Raw genomic sequence first — 17,640 nt, forward strand, 5'->3', positions numbered from 1 at the left:
CATAAAATACTCTATGGTTGGTGGGGTTTTGCTTTTTGGTTTTGGCCAATTTCTCTCTTTCCCGTCTATGCTCACCCCAGCCCCAAACTGATCAAATGTCCTGCTAAACCAAAAGTCATCTTTTTTTTTTTTTTTAAGAGAGAGAGAGAATTTTAATATTTATTTATTTTTTAGTTTTCGGCAGACACAACATCTTTGTTTGTATGTGGTGCTGAGGATCGAACCCGGGCCGCATACATGCCAGGCTAGCGTGCTACTGCTTGAGCCACATCCCCAGCCCCCCAAAAGTCATCTTAAAACGAGAAAATCTCCAATTTTCTATAACCTTATCATGTGCATAGGGAATTATTTTAATTGGTTTTAGGTATCTTGGACATGAACTGAAAATCAGAGTGATTTATCAGACGTTAATTTGAGGTTTTTTGGGCACCTAATTTCTATGCTGATTTTTCTGTGTGTGTGTGTGTGTGTAAATTGATAGCTATATGCAGTGTGCTTTATTGCCCCTTGTCTGTTTTTCTAGCACTGGTGTTAGAAAATTTAGAGAAATATTTTAAATATGTAATATGTTAATAAAATTATGTCTTTGTAGACTTTATTTAAACAAGCTGGGAATTAGAAAAATTTCCAAAAATCACCACATAGATTCTGGATGTGTTAACTGTTGCCTGCCTTTGATTTCTACATTCTTATCTTTCCTGGCCCATTTGGATAGTCTTTTATTATGTTATGTCAGTGAGTGTTTTTTTTTTTTGTGTGTGTGTGTGTGTGCCAGTAATTAAATCCAGGGGTACTGAACAATTAAGCAACATCCCCAGCCCTTTAAAAAATTTGTTATTATAAGACAGGGTCTTGCTAAGTTGCTTAGGGCATCACTAAGTTCCTGAGGCTGTTTTCAAACTTGCAATCCTCCTGCCTCAGCCTCCCAAGTCCCTGGGATTACAGGAGTATGCCTCTATTCCCAGCTTCTTAGTCATATTTTTAACCAGCCAAGACTCTTTCCTTTTGGAAAGAGAACCCTCTGAGAATATTTTTGTGATTATTTTTATTTGTGTATATTAAAGCTAATTTTTGGACAGCTAATAATTATAAAGTAATTATTTTCACATTTTTTACCCTCTATTTTGATTTGAATTTATTATGAGCAAGTCCAAATCATTTACAACATTTTTGAACAGTTAATCATTCCTGATGTTGTATATGAAACAAGATTCCCATTATCTCTGAATTCAGTTTATGGAATGGCTAACATAATACCATGTGCATAAAGATCCTAGGTATTGTATCTATTATGATCATTTATTTCTAAATTATATATATTTATAAAATTCTGTTAAAAACGTAGAGGAGGACTGGGGACATCTCAATGGCAGAGCGCTTTGCCTAGGATGTGTGAGGCATTGGCTTCCATCCTTAGCACCACATAAAAATAAATAAAATAAAAGCATTCTGTCCATCTACAACTGCAAAAAAAAAATCTTGGACAAAACATCGAAACGTTGTTTATGTTGTAGAAAAAATTTGATAATTAAGGCTCTTTTGATTTGTTTTTGTTTAATATCTGGGAGTAAGAAAGACTTGTGTTATATAAATTCTTCTGTCAGTAATTGAGAGAGACAGATAGTCATTAACTTGACTTTAAGTAATATATAACACTTACTGGGGAAGAGATATTTAGGTTGAGGTAACATGAACAATGGATGTAGCATATTCTCAGATTTTTTTTTTTTTCCGGAGCTGTGTATAACAGGTGTTTGTATGGGACTGGGGTTGTAGCTCAGAGGTATAGTGCTTGCCTAGCACGTGCAAGGCGCTGGGTTCAATTCTCAGCACCACATAAAAATAAATAAATAAATAAATAAAGGTATTGTGTCCAATTACAACTAAAAAATGTTTTTTAAAAAAGAGATGTTTGTAGTACTTTTGAAAGTTACTGTATCATTAAAAGACATTTTCTTGGGTTTTAATACATGCATTTTGGCAGTTTGTTCACTTAAAAGAAAGAAAACATTTCTTTTGAAAATAAGATTTTGGTACTGCCTATTTTAAGATTAGCTAGTCTGTTATTTTATTTCAGATGTAAATAGGACTTAGAGAAAACCTCTTATAATAATCTATTTTTTGAGTACTTACTTTGTCAAGCAATTTTACACCATATATTATTGTCTCATTTAGTCCTCAGAATAGTCCTAAGCGGTAAGTGGTAACATTTTCACTTTTGATAGGTAGGGAAACTAAGACTTGGTTAAATCACTAGCCCAAAGTCATACAATTAGTAAATGCCCAGGGTAAAAATTGAACCTACATCTGTTTAATTCCAGAGGGACTTATAAATTCACAACTGTATCAAAAAGATGGTCTCAGAATCATGTCTGAAATTAAAAAGTTTTTTCCTCTCAAAAAAAGGAGAAAAGAATAGAAAAAATTTTAGGAAGGTTTGTTAGAAATAATCTTTTAAAAATGAGGAATGGGCTGGGATTGTGGCTTAGTGGTAGAGTGCTTGCCTGGTATGCATGAGGCACTGGGTCCGATCCTCAACACTGCATAAATATAAAATAAAGACATTATATCCACTAAAAACTAAAAAATAAATATTTTTAAAAAATGAAGAATGCTGATCGTTTTCTTTTCTGAACTATGATAGGAGTTGGATGGGATAGTCGAATAGAAAAAGAGATTAGAAGTCTTAATTCCTAGTGATCTGAAGAATTTTATGTGAGGAAAAGGATTTATTTCTAAGGGTTATATACAATATGTTCTTAGTTGCCACTCTTCTGATTTACTTAAAAAAAATTTAATGTGAGTTGGAATATTTGGAGATATGTTAAAGGATGGTTCATTTCATTTCACTTAGTAATATTTTTTGTGATACTTCTTTTGTAATCAGGAGTAGTACTCAGCTTACACTATTAGTGTATATAAAATAGTTCAGCCAAATTAGTTATTGAATCAGCAAACCAATATAGTCTTACATTTTTTTCCTAGCATGTGTGTCCTTCATTTCCTAATTAAACTAATTTCTAAAGAGCCATGACTCTGATATATACTATAAACTGAGTGATCAGATTAGAGTGGTAGAATTTATGATAAGGCCCCCACCCTGGGGCATCAGAAGACTAACACTCAGGTATAGATTTACTTTTTCTATAGTCTCTCTAAGCAGGGTATTGGTGCACCAAAGCCTGAAAGAGCTCGAAAAGCTTTCGAGTCATACTCCTGGCACAGTGTACTAAGAGTCAAGATACCGGCTGGGCACGGTGGTACACACCTGAATCCCAGCAGCTCAGGAGGCTGAGGCAGGAGGATCAAGAGTTCAAAGCCAGCCTTAGCAAAAGTAAGGCGCTAAGCAACTCAGTGAGGCCCTGTCTCTAAATAAAATATAAAATAGGGCTAGGGATATGGCTTAGTGGTTGAGTGCTTCTGAGTTCAGTCGCTGGTAGACAAAAAAAAAGAGTCAATAAACCAGAGTTTGTTTTTCTCATTTGTTGTAAGCAGTAGTTCTATATTGTCAGACCATTTATTTGGTCATGTTACCTATTAACTGGAATTCTGCACAAGGTGCCTTTAATGAAAGATATATACATGTCTGAAGAACAGGACTACAGTGATACTGGAGGCAGTATTTTTATTGTCTTTTATTTAACTGTTTCTCATAAAATAATTTTATATTAAATATCTAATTGTGTTTCTGACCAGAAATGCATGTGCCCTTATAAGAGAGACCAGTTTATAAATATTGTACAGTTTGAATATAGGTAAATAAAATTTAACTCACACACTAATAATAAAAGTATTCTCACTTGATACATTGTTATTAATGAGATATTGCTTTAGTATACTATAACAATATGTTCACAAATTAATACCTCATGGTCAAAACCTACTTAGAAAAGATATTACATTGATTACAATATATCAGGAAATTGTGACATTTAAATTGTAATTTGCTTACCAAAAGAGTGATACATAACCACCAAGAATTAAGGCACTGATATTTGTAGGGGTTCTGTGTTTGGGATTGAGGTCTCTGATAACTTCATGAATGTGGCATGCTTGGTGGCTAGGAAGTTTCTGTGCAAAGACACAGAAATGTCTGGCTGCTGGGAAAACTTCTGTGCAAAAACACAGGATGCCTGGCTGCTGTATCACTCACTGTCCTTCATGAGGAAACTGTGTGTTAGAGTCTTATCAGCCTTGACCTTGATTTCAGGCACACAGCTCCTGGGAATAAAGGAACTCTCTTATTAGACAACCACATTATTTCACTGAGTCTAAACCTGCTAACAGTAACTTTATACAGTGGACTTTCTTGAGAGCTACACAGAGCTCCGAAGGTTGCATATTGCAACTTAGTATGTAACTGATAAATAAGCTGCATAATGTTGCTAAGTCTGTAACCTGCCCAGTAATACAATGAACAATATGTGCTAATGATGCCAGTGGCCTAAAGTAACCTATTGATATAAATAAAGCTTGGCATCTTGTCCTGTCTGCCATTCTGCCATCTTTCTTTCCTGCCTCCGCATCTTGTCTCTGTGTCTCCTTTTTATTTTCTTTACTGATAATTGGCATTTCACATCATACATGTTTTTAAAATGATATCTTCACTGGGCACAATGGCACATGCCTGTAATCACAGTGACTCAAGAGGCTGAGGCAGAGGAGGATGGCAAGTTCAAAGTTAGCCTCAACAACTTAGTGAGGCTGTCTCAAAAAACAAAAGGGATTGGGGGTGTAGCTCAGTAGTAAAGCTCCTGTGGGTTCAATCCCCAGTACCCAAAATAAATAAGTAAATAAAAATAAATCCTCAAACATTTTTATTGTTGAAAATCAAACTTAGCAAATATTACCTTAGGACTGGCTGACCTGGACAACGTGTAGTTAAATGACCATGAAATAAATGGAAGGGGCAGTTCTCCTAATTCATACTAAAGATATTATTATTCCATCTTCTCAGATAAGTTATTTCATGTAGTTCATAGATAAGAAAAGAATATGCATCTTTTTATGCATTAAGGGTTTGAGACAAAGCAGTAACCATGTTCCAAGGTGAACCTAAGATTTTCACATTTCTTTTTTTATTATTATTTATTTATTTAAATTTATATATGACAGCAGAATGCATTACAATTGTTATTACACATATAGAGCACAATTTTTCATACCTCTGGTTGTGCAAAATATATTCACACCAATTCGTGTCTTCATACATGTACTTTGAATAATAATGATCATCACGTTCCACCATCATTTCTTATCCCATGCCCCCTCCCTTCCCCTGCAACCCCTCTGCCCTATCCAGAGTTCATCTATTCCTCCCATGCTCCCTCTCTCTATTCCACTGTGAATCAGCCTCCTTATATCAAAGAAAACATTCAGCATTTGGTTATTTGGGATTGGCTAAATTCACTTAGCATTATCTTCTCTAACTCTGTCCATTTACCTGCAAATGCCATGATTTTATTCTCTTTTATTGCTGAGTAATATTCCATTGTGTATATATGCCACACTTTTTTATCCATTCAAGATTTTCACATTTCTCCTTTACTATTCTTAGATTTTCTTATCAACAGAATTGACAAATCCAAGTTGTACTGAGGTATTTTAGCACCCTGGAGAAGCAAAGGTCCTTATTAAAGTATTTTTGTTGCTTTTATTAGTTGAATATAGATTTCTTATCATATTAAGAGTAAATGAAATTAATTAATGTTGATTAATGAAGCCATATTTGATGTTAGTACTGATTACATGCAAAGTGCCTAATATCAGCCTCAACTACACTGATCCAGCAACCATAGCTATTCAGAATATAGTGGGAAAACTAGGCAATTGGTTTTTTTTTTTTTTTTTTATAGCCAGAATTGTCACCAAATCTATGTAATCATGAGTATTTCACTCACAAAAGATACCATTAGGCAGTAATGTACAAAATCTTTGTTTATGGTTTCCTAGTTATTGCAAATTAAAAGAGGTGCAAATGAAGATGGGAAATTGTAAAGAAGCAACACATTGGGTAAAAAAACAATGATCTCAGAACCTAAAAATCATAGAACTATTAGCAAGTTTTATTTAGTACTAAGTAAATGTCTTTACATTACAGTAGCCTTTACTCTAATATTTATATATCACAGCATAATATTGATGTTTGTAACAGTAATTACGAGAAACATCTATTCACTATTTCTTCCTTGCTAAGAAGGCAGGAAAAGACTAAATATATTTTGGGAAGATAGTCACTCAGAAGCATTATAATAAAAATAAAGTAAAAGTGGGCTAGGCACAATGGTGCACGCCTGTATTTCCAACTGCTTGGGAGACTGAGACAGGAGAATTCCAAGTTCAAAGCCAGCCTCAGCAACTTAGTGAGACCCTGTTTCAAAGTAAAAAACGAGGGGCTGGGGCTGGGCTCAGTGTGGAACACCTGCCTTGCATATGTAAGGTGCTGGATTCAATCCTCGGCACCACATAAAAATAAAACAAATAAAATGAAGGCATACTGTCCATCTACTACTACTACAATAACAACAAAGTCTGAGATGTGGCTCAGTGATTAAGTACCCCTGGGTTCAATCCCTGGTACAAAAAAAAGGGGAACAGTTATGAATAATGGTATAACAGATTGTATGTTCTGACATGAAAAGATGCCTCTCAGATATTATATGGAAATGTAAATTATGAATGGTATATATAAAATGATCTGTTTTTATAAAAAATAAGAAAGATTAGTACATGTGTAGAAGAAATCTGGGTGACTCTTCTGCAATCTATTAAAAGTAGTTAAACAACAGAATTATATATTACTTTTTTCCCAGTTACATATTTCTGTAATATTTTTAATTTATAAAAATAAGCAGGTATGTCTTGTATAATCAGAAGGAAAAAGGTTATAAATAATCAGCTTAAGAAACAGAAAAGTATTTAATATATTTTAGAAAAATTCAGTTTTTATTTAATGGGTAAGTGGATTTTAAACTTGGGTGGAAGTTGTCCAAATTATCTGCCACCTTGACAATTTGGATAAATGAACATCAGACACTCTTTATGACAGATACTCCAGTTTGGTGTCAGTAACTCTTTCTGAACCCCAGTCAGTTACCCTTAATCATTGAAATGAACATATGTGTGTGTATACACCACGTAAAAACACATACACACACACACACACACAAATATTGGGGTTTTTAGCAGGAGTTTTGCTTTTATGACCCCCATCTCCTAATTCTTTGAAAGTGTATTTGCTTGTGGTGTATTACAAGTGGGAGAATCTTTCATTTTCTCTTACAAGCAAATTTTATTTTTGTTTTAAGATTTAGATTTTAAACCTACTGGCTAATAATTAAAAGCATAACCATGCTCCTCAGTCCCAGTGTATTGTTTGTAATTGGTCCAATTTATCTGATTCAGGTGCATTGTGGCCAGGTATGAAACCTGAAAGTGGTTTAATTCAGACTCCATCTCCAAGTCAACACAGTGTTCTTACCTGCACTACAGGGTTAACCACAAGCCAGCCAAGCCCAGCACATTATTCTTATCCCATTCAAGGTAAATAGGCATGGTTGTGTGTGTGTGTTATTTAATTATTATTATTATTATTGTTTTTTTAAATTTTAAATCTACCTGTATATCCAAACAGATTGGATAATACAGGTGCTCTGTATTCTTAAATAGAAAGGAGTGATATGTGCATGCTTTTTGTGTTAGGCAAATCAGAGCTAAAGAGTGTGGTTTGTAAGTAGTATATAGCCTTTGGATGTGAGCCGCTTAGTAGTTTGAAGCTTCCCTTTTTTATGTTGGTGTCCAAAAAACCTCTCTGATTTTGTTCTAATCTGTTCTCAGTGGCATTTTATCCTATAAGTGAACAGAAGAGTCCATAAGACTGAATTTGCTGACCTCTTGTGTATGAATTGTCCGAGTGGTATGTGAGCTGCGTGCTGTTTTTCTGCTATGGCTTTGTTGCACCTGTTTTCATTAAGTACTTCTTGGTGAGAGTATTTCTCTTGCTCAAAAAGTTCGTTATTATTTGTTTCAGGATGTAAAGCATAGCATTAAACTCTATGTAACTTTACTTTCCTTAGTTGTTCTTTTAAAAGGTGATAAATTATATCAGAACAATTAGGAAAGAGGACAGAAAACTCAAAGGCACTATGGGATTAGTTGCCACCCTACCAAATCCAGAGCAAACAGTTTGTCCTTGCTCTATTCTGGGAGTAGTGTCCATGTGCCTGACTTTTCATCTGCCTCCTTTTTCCTGGCTTTTTATTTCTTACAAATGGACTCTAAATGAATAAATGATAGACAGCTAAAACTTTTGTGAGGTATTCTTAAAATATGAATTTTGGTGATGACAAAAAAAATTATGTAAATTAAACAAAATTTTGACTTTCAGTTTAGTGGGAACTACTGTTTGGTCTACTGGAACAGAATTGGTCACTATGTTTACCTCCTGTCATTTATCAAGTTTCCTCTTTCTTTATATTCCCTTCTTAGTCTTCTTCCACTTCTTTATTTCTAAGCTGGGAAACAAATTAAGAGGGGAAAAACTCAAGAACATGACTTTGTCTATCTTCACTACCTCCTTTCTTTTTTTTTTTTTTTTCTCCTCCCCTGAGACAGCGACTTGCTATGTTGCCCAGGTTGACTTTGAACTCCTGGGCTCAAGTGATGTTCCTGTCTCAGCCTCCAGAGTAATGGAGACTACAGGTGTGTGCCACAGCACCCTACTTTCCTTTTCATTTTTATAAAATGTTTCTCTATGTTAATAAGTAGCCACAGCTCTCCTAAATAGGTATATTCCTCATGGCTAAACCTTGATTGTGAGAGTAAGAGTTCCCTTCTTTTATATTAATAACTTTCTACCAGGATGGAGAACCACAACTCTTCTTTAGTTGTATCTTGAATTTGATTATCTTGATAGCTATATTTACTTCTTCCTCCTCCCTAGTACAAAAAAAAAAAAAAAAAAAACTTAAACATCATTAACCACTCTTCTTATTGTGTATTAGTGTATATTTTTCCTTGCGATTAGTTAACCTGGTTTCCCTCATTTTGCAATTAATGATAATTGCTTGTATTCAGTAAATGCTTATTATATTCTTGATATTGTTCTAAGCAATGGATAGATGTTACTCATGTTAGTTTTTTTAGTATTGGGGATTGAATACAGACCCTCACACATGCTAGACAGGCACTTTGTCACTCAGCTATATGCCCAGCACCCTTCCCCCTTCTTATAAGATAGGATCTCACTAAATTTTCCAGGCTAGCTTGGAATATGCTGTCCTCCTGCCTCAACCTCTTGAGTAACTGAGATTGCTGCATGTGCCACCATGCCCAACTTACTCAAATAATCTTTAAGACAACACAATAAGGAAGTATTTTTAATCACATTTTGCAGATGGAGAACCTGAGGCACAGTAAAGCTAAGTAACTTGTCCAAAGGCATAGAGTAAATAATATAGACAGGATATAAGTTGGGTATTCTGACCCCAGATCATGACTGCAATTGTTAGATTTTCAGTATTGAAATCATCTTATCTGTATCAACTCTCCCATTTTGAAAACCTGTACTAACATAATATAAATTTATTTTTCCTCCCATTTTAATGTTTGTTAGCACTTTGACACATGGTAGAAAATAAGGCAGAAATTAACTATCAGGTTGTCAATTTGTGCCATTTATTCTGAAGGAAAAGTTAGTAGAAAAACTATTGGCTAAGGGGCTGGGGTTATAGCTCAGTGGTTGAGCGCTTGCCTCACATGCTTGAGGCACTGGTTCAATCCTCAGCACCACATAAAAAAATAAATCAATAAAAATAAACTGTTTTTAAAAAAAGAAAAGAAAAACTATCGGCTAAAAAGAAATATGGATATTATTGGTGGATTTGAACTGCCTGGGTTCCTCATTATCACTGTCTCCCACCTCTCCCTACCTTACCTTTACTTTAGTATGGTAATGAAGGGTAGTTATTCAGGACTGCTGCTGCTTTCCATCTAAATAACTGCTCAGTCATTAAACAATAAAGACAAGTACAGTGTATCAATTTTTAAAAATATTTAGTATTTATTTATTTTAGTTGTAGTTGGACACAATACCTTCATTTTATTTGTTTATATGTGGTGCTGAGGATCGAACCCGGGGCCTCTCATATGCTAGGTAGACACTCTATCACTGAGCCACAACCCCAGCCCCAGTGTATCAACTTTTAATTTTTTATTTTTTGGTGTGGGGATTGAACCAAGGGGATACTTTGCCACTGAGCTACATCTCCAGTTCTTTTATTTTTTATTTTGAGACAGGTTCTCTCTAAATTGTTGAAAGCTTCACTAAGTTGCTGAGCTGGCCTTGAACTTATAATCCTTGTGTCTCAGCTCCCGAGTTGCTTACCACCCCTGGCTCAATTTTGTTAAAAGTGGCCAAAATAGCAGTACCCACTCATCCTGTCCCAAAGCATTGATAGCAACCTATCTTCCCTGAAGAAATTACATCAAAGTCAAATCCTCTTCTGGCTTGATTAACTCTAATCAAACCTTTTCTTGGGCTGGGATTGTGGTTCAGTGGCAGAGCGCTTGCCTTGCATGTGTGAGGCACTGGGTTCAATCCTCAGCACCACATAAAAATAAATGAAACAAAGATATTGTGTCCATATATAACTAAAAAAAAAAATAAAAAAAAAACTTTTCTTAAGTTTATACCTCAGTAGTACCGTTGTGAGAAAGGACAGCTCTAGTGTACTTACAAAAATCTTTGAATAAGTAGATATGACTTATCTTTGAATAAGTAGATATGACTTCTTATTTTCCCTCCTGATCCCCAGGGTAGTGATCAGATCTGACTTTTTGTATTAGTCTTTTCCTAAAGGGTCTGGAACCCATGTGTTTCTGCCTTTAGTCATTTTCTTCAGCTGAAGTGGCTTAACTAATAATCTTCAAATGCCAAAATCAAGATGTTTCAAAATTAATTTTAACTTTTATTAAATGTCTTTGGGCTTTACTATTGTGGTAACTATTCACAATAGTCTTTCTTTAACCAGGAGTTTGTGTTTTGTTTCATTTTTATTCATAGACGTTATTTTTAGTATAGTTTTAGATTTATAGAAAATTGAATAGATAGATAGTACTGAGAGTTTTCATCTCTCTCTCCACATACCCTGCAGACACTTTCCCCTATTATTAACACCTTACATTTTATTTGTTACAATTAAAGAACCAGCTAAGTATATAGTTTATTCAGATTTTCTTATTTTTTTAACATTTATTTTTTAGTTGTAGGTGGACACAATGTCTTTATTTTACTTTATGTGGTCCTGAGGATCGAATTCAGTGCCTCACACATGCTAGGCGAGCGCTCTACCTCTGAGCCACAACCCCAGCCCCAGATTTTCTTAATTTTTACCTGATGTCTTTTTTCTGTTCCAGGATCTCATGTAGGATACCACAGTACATTTAGGTTCCTCTAGACTTTGCAGTTTCTCCAACTCTACTTGTTTTTGATGACCTTGAGAGTGTTGAGTGTATTTTGTTGTTTCAACTTAACCACCAGGAACACTTTTGATTGAATCCTATGCCTTTTTACATAGCCCCATTTTTTTGGTTTCTGTTTTCAGTACTTTCTTTAATTTTTGGCACTATGAGATGCTCCAGTCTCATCTTGTATATTACCTGTCCAAGTCCTATAATCAACTATTTCTCCAAGGAGACCTGGTTCCTCTTACTGGAAAAGATGATATTAGAAACCAAAATATGGGCATGAGGGATGCTTGTTGCTACTGGAGTATCAGATGTCTTTTTCTTCTTCTTCTTCTTCTTCTTTTGTTGTTGTGGTACTAGGGATTGAACCCAGGGTAGCTCTACCACTGAGCTACATCCCCAGCCCTTTTCTTGTTTTACTTTGAGATAGGGTCTCAATAAATTGCTGAGGGTCTCACTAAGGTGCCCAGGCATGCCTCCCTTGGAGTCTTCCTACCTCAGCTTCCAAGCTGCTGGGATTATAGGAATGCACCACTCCACTTGGTTCAGTGTCATTTCTTTAAGATTCTTTCAGTTAACAGAGAAAGAAATATATGTATGTATACTAACCTATGTAAGTACACATATGTAAAAATATTTCTATATATAATAGTCTATGTTACATTAATCATGAGTTCTTATTGAATTCTCTAGCTTTAATCCATTATCACATAAATCATCCTATACTCTATTTCTTGCTGCTGTAAATCTGTACTCCAAACATTAAGAAACCTTGTTCAGGAAATTACTTTGATTTACTAAGCTCTTTGTGGACAGATTTCTTTGTTCTATACATTGATGCAACTCATGCACATGAGATAGTACTTGCACTCAATATTATCTGATAAATGAGAGAATGAGCAACCTACTTAAACAATCGCTTTTAACCAAATATGCACAGTTTTTACTAGGTCTCAAAGGAATTGAATGAGTTTTTGGTCAGGTGTATTGGTCACACACTGAGAGTAAGTTTTAGTAATCTACCCACTGTCAACCTCTAGCAGAAAATAGTGGTTTTGCCCCTCATACCTACTGTATGCAAGACACCTAGTGCTTCCTATAACTATATATAGAGTGTCATCTACCATATGCCAGGTGCCTTGCTAGACATTAAAAGTAATAAAATAAGAAGATACTCCTTTGTGGAACTTATAGTCTAGAAAGGGGAGAAAAAAAAAACAATTTTTACATGAATAAATAAGGGCACTTAACCACTGATTGAAATGTGCTCTGAAAGAAAAACAAAGTAGATTGCTATGATTGGGAAAACAAGAAAGGACTTTTTTTTTTTTTTAACCTTTATTTTATTTATTTATTCTTATGTGGGTGCTAAGGATCGAACCTAATGCCTCACACATGCTAGGCAAGCACTCTACCACTGAGCCACAACCCCAACCCAAGGACTTATTTTAATAAAAAGGTCAGAGAGAGCATCTCTGAGGAAGTGAGACATGCTGAGGAGAAGTGCCATTATGCCAGGAGGGCTGGAGGGGAAGACAGTCAAGACAGAGAGAGCAATATTGCAGAGTTGCTGAATGATAAAGACCTTGTCTTTTTTTTTTTTTTTTTTGAGTAACTCAGAGAAAGCCAGAGCAAGGTAGATGGAGTGACATGTCATAAAATTAGGCAGGTAGGTAAAAACTAAATTTTACACAAACTGTTATGTGCCATTACCCTTTGGGTTAACCTTTCAACTTTGGGGCTATATCACTTAATTCTGCTATGCCACTCACCAATCTGTAACCATCCTTTGGATCAAAGCTATGTATGTTGACTATATTAGGTTGACCTAATGGGGCATGGTTCTTAGAAGCTTTGTTTTTCTGATTTTGCAGCTCCATTTTCAGGAGTGAGGACTACCTACATACATTTGGCCATGCCATTGATATTTAGAATTCCGATAGCCTTTAGGTATATAATAATTGCTACCACTTAAATTTTTTATTCTCTAACTTTGTACTTTTGTTACATAATTTGTTGTTGCAGCTTTTGTTTTGTTTTGTGGAGACCAGCATATTTTTATATATCTTTATATGCAGGATAATCAGTACATTTTTTGAAAATCCCTGGTCTTTTAGTCATTGTTGTATATGACATAGAACATACAGTAGTTATGCGCACTTTTAGATGAGTTTAATGAGAGTTCAGTGATAGTTTCATAGACTAAAAGGTATTACTTACTTAATTATTAACTAACAATCCCTCACTAGAATTTGAACTCCATAAGTTTAAGGACTTTGTCTTGCTCACTATTTTATTCCTTAGTGGCTGGAAAAGTTTCTAGTGCATAGTAGACCCTGATATACTTACTGTTTTGCTGAATAAATGAATGACACATGTTAGAAATGATTTGGTTACGTTGGAGAAGAAAAATGTTATTGGACCCTGAACTTTCTAGGTTAGTAGGCCGAGATCCCCTAAGCCATTATTATTGGGAGAAAACGTTGATTTGTAGCTTGGTACTTGTTTAAAACTCAGACACTTATCAACTAGCAAATCAAGTTACTAAGATTCCTAGCAAGAATAATAGAGTATGTGGCCAAATGTTTTTCACAACCAGCCCAATTTAGTAAGTGGACTGAAGATTGTTTAATTTCTTTCTTGGGATTGAACCCAAGGGCGCTTAACCACTGAGCCACATCCCCCGTCCTTTTTTATGTTTATATTTATAGAGACTGAATCTTACTGAATTGCTTAGGGCCTGGCTAAATTGCTGAGGCTGGCTTTGAACTTGCAGTCCTCCTGCCTCAGCCTCCTGGGCCTCTGGGATTACAGGTGTGTACCACCATGCCTGGCTCCAGTCCTGTTCTAAATAGAAGTTTTCTTATTGACTGCCCTTAATGGAGTTGGTAATCAGTTAGCCCTACCCAATGGTGGACCCTTGGATTACTTATGACTACAGTAGAAATCATGCATCAGTGTTTATGATAAGTGAAAGAGTAGAATTGAAAACTATTATCTCATATCATTACGTTTACAAAAGTCCTTGTGTTATTTACTAGTTACAGAGAAATTCTAAATTCCTGATAGAATCTATGTTTAAAAAATGTAAAACTTAATCCAAATTCCTCGTCTTAAGACAGCCAGCCCAAGTAGTTTACCAAATGCATTTCTCCTGACTAGAATATATTTAATGTTTTCTTAATTTTTATATATTCATTGATAAAGTCTCTAAATGCCAGATGTGCTTTTTGTTCCTCATTAATAATCCATTATTTGAGTAGAACTCAAGAAGTAATTTCCAAGCACTTTAGAATTTGGAGCATTATTTCTCAGAATGATTATCTTGCATCAAGAAAGGCATAATTTGAGGCAAGTAACAGTAAATGATAATATCATAGTGTAGGATTTACCAGAGCTCCACTGATGGTTAGTAGGTCACACTGCAGGTGAGTCCTTTTTCAGCTTCTAGAGAGATGAAATGGAATAATCTGGGTTAGTTCTGATTTCATTAGTATCTTTAGTATGAGCTGTGAAATGTATATGTATCCTTCTAGGACTTTAGTAGGAAGAGTTGAAGACTCAAGTTGAAACAGAAAGACGTTTGAAGTGTTTTGTTTCTAATCAAGTCTAAATTGAGGTATGACATACAAAAAAGCAAAATGAGCATTTGTTTCTGTTGCTAATTTTCTTAATCTCCTTGTAGATGTGTTCACTTAAGACAATGTATTTTTTAATGTCTTATAGATTTTTAAATGGTATCTTTAACTAATATCTCTTAAACTCTCAATTCTGTAGCTTCAAGCACAAATGCCAGCCTGATATCCACTTCATCCACAATTGCCAATATTCCAGCAGCAGCAGTTGCCAGCATCTCAAACCAGGTACAGTATAGTTCATCTAGTTTGCTCTTTCTCTCTTCTTTCCCTGTTCAGTTTGCCTATCTAAGAAACAACCAGGAATAACATGGATTATGGAACCCTTTTTCTGGATGCCCTCAGAACTGAACCCTAGATGGCTTCTTAAGCTGCATCAGTTTCTCTTATTCTCTATTAAGCCTCTCTGAATATGGTTATATCTGCTGCTCTATCTATTGTATGTGTTTTTACCTCTTAATCTTCTCCCAACAAGCTCCATGAAGGCTAGGATTTACTTTTCTATTTTGTTCATGTATGTATTCCCCAAAACCTACAAAAAGGCCTGGCACTCACTTCATTGTGAATTCCTTAAAATTTGGTCTTGATCACTGTTAACATTAACTCTGCTTACAAGATCACTGGTAACATCTTCAGTGTTTTAGAACGTTTGCTATTGTTGTTTTGTTTTTGTGTTGTTTTTCTCTGTAGTGATATCACCACTTCTGTGAATCTTTTTCTGCTCACAATTAACATTACTTTTCTGGTTCATTTTCTGTTTCACTGTCCTTGTATTTGTTCTTTTAGTCCACAAATATTTATTGAGTTTCTGGTTTTGTACCTAGCACTCTCATAGGAACTTTGTTTCTTTTTGTATCTCTTATAAATCTATCCATGCCTCCCTCCCCCCTCCTCCCCCCTCCCCTCCTCCCTCCTCTCTCTTCCCTCCTCCCTCCCCCCTCCTCCCTCCCCCCTCCTCCCCCCCCCCCTCAGCTGGGATCAGTTGCACATAATGCTAGGCAAGTGCTCTACCACTGAGCTACATCTCCAGGCATTCACATCTCTTCTTTTTGATTCTATCTTCTAATGTGAACCATCTCTATTTAGTTTTTCTGCATTTAATAATTTCATCCTCAGGAGTGTTTAACCATACTGATAAACTGTCTCTAAGATGAAGATTCTGGGCTACAATATGTTTACAGGCTTCCAGCTGATTGGTGGTTACTTTTTCTTTGATATCTTGCTATTTCCTAAGTTCAGCATATCTAGAACAAGACCTTTGTTCTACCCTTTTTTCTGTCTTCTTTTCTTCCAGAACTATAACTACTTTTTCTTAATATTTCTGAATTCTTGTCAATGACACTATTTTTTTTCCTCTTAATTAACCAAGTCCTAAAATCAGACTGGTTGATTTCCATTTCATTTCTCCTACCTTTCCCTAACCCAGCCATTTCTCAAAATTTTCCCTTTTTATTTTGCTATCATTTCTGTTACTTTGGGTTTTTTCCTCCTTTAATACTGAATTACTGTGGCTGAATGCTTATTTCATCTCCAATTTTTTCCCTTGTGCTGTCTGTTCTTTAAAATACTGATTAAATTTTTTTGCAAATGCTACCATTTATGAAGTTACTTATCTGCTCAGAATTTTTTCTTGGTTTTACTGTTGGTTTAATTTGAGAGTTCCCATTTTCTGATTCACACAAGCTATAATACTGTTGCGTAAAGAATCTAAGTCATAACCAGGCACAGTGGCACAGGCCTATAATTCCAGTGACTAAGGCAAGAGGAAAAAAGAAAAGAAAGATAGGAAAAAAAAAAAAAGAATTAGTTTGGTCAACTAGCGTCGTCCTATTTGTCACTAATATCAGTGTCAGTGGAATTTTTTGAAGGTGTGTCACACTCAGTTTTATTTTACAGCTCTGTTAAGATATAATGGACATCAAACTATATTGATTTAAATTGTACGGCTTGATAAATTTTGGCATATATGTTTGTGAAATGACCAAAAGTTTCCTCCCGATATTTTAGGGAAACTTTTATTTTTAAAGAAAACTTTTAAGAAAAGATTATCAGTTTTGTGAAATAAGAAACTTTAGTGTAGGGTATATACTTTTTAAAGTTAATTTGCCCTTATAAACACTGCCGTTTAATGCAGTGGTTTATAACCTTATTAAAGAATAGACATTTTTGTTTAAAAATTCTAGCAGAAATTCGGTACATAAAATTGGAAAGGACATAGTATGTAATGTATAAAAGTACACAGGAACCTTCCCTTTCGGCCTTCCTTATATTATAGCAGCTCTTTTTTCTGGTCTCATGTTTCTAGAGAATGCATTTTGAGGGGCTGGGGTTGTGGCTCGGTGGCAGAGCACCTGCCTTGCACATGTGAGGCACTGGGTTCAATCCTCAGAACCATATAAAAATAAATAAACAAAATAAAGTTATTTTGTGTCCATCTAAAACTGAAAAATATTTTTTTAAAAAAAGAATGTATTTTAAAGTTATTGTTTTCATTGGAGAGACTATTAGAAAACAAGAAGTCAAATTAATGTTTTAGGGA

At 35.1% G+C, this 17,640-nt stretch overlaps 1 protein-coding gene across 5 annotated transcripts in view; it reads left to right on the forward strand.

Moving 5' to 3' along the window:
* The window catches only part of Eya3 (EYA transcriptional coactivator and phosphatase 3), a 105,055-nt gene that overhangs the window by 53,305 nt on the left and 34,110 nt on the right, over positions 1–17,640 (forward strand). For 4 of the 5 annotated variants that reach the window (XM_046468620.2, XM_046468621.2, XM_058571027.1 and 1 more), the window contains 2 exons: positions 7,405–7,542; positions 15,244–15,329. In XM_046468620.2, the coding sequence (XP_046324576.1) occupies positions 7,405–7,542; positions 15,244–15,329 (224 nt within the window). The remainder of the gene's footprint in view (positions 1–7,404; positions 7,543–15,243; positions 15,330–17,640) is intronic. The other variant, XM_046468622.2, reaches the window with a different exon arrangement.

The sequence above is a fragment of the Marmota monax genome, unplaced genomic scaffold (assembly GCF_021218885.2).
Source record: "Marmota monax isolate L192 unplaced genomic scaffold, Marmota_monax_Labrador192_F-V1.1 WCK01_AAM20220418_F8-fsc00008, whole genome shotgun sequence".
In the NCBI taxonomy this organism is placed as follows: Eukaryota; Metazoa; Chordata; class Mammalia; order Rodentia; family Sciuridae; genus Marmota; species Marmota monax.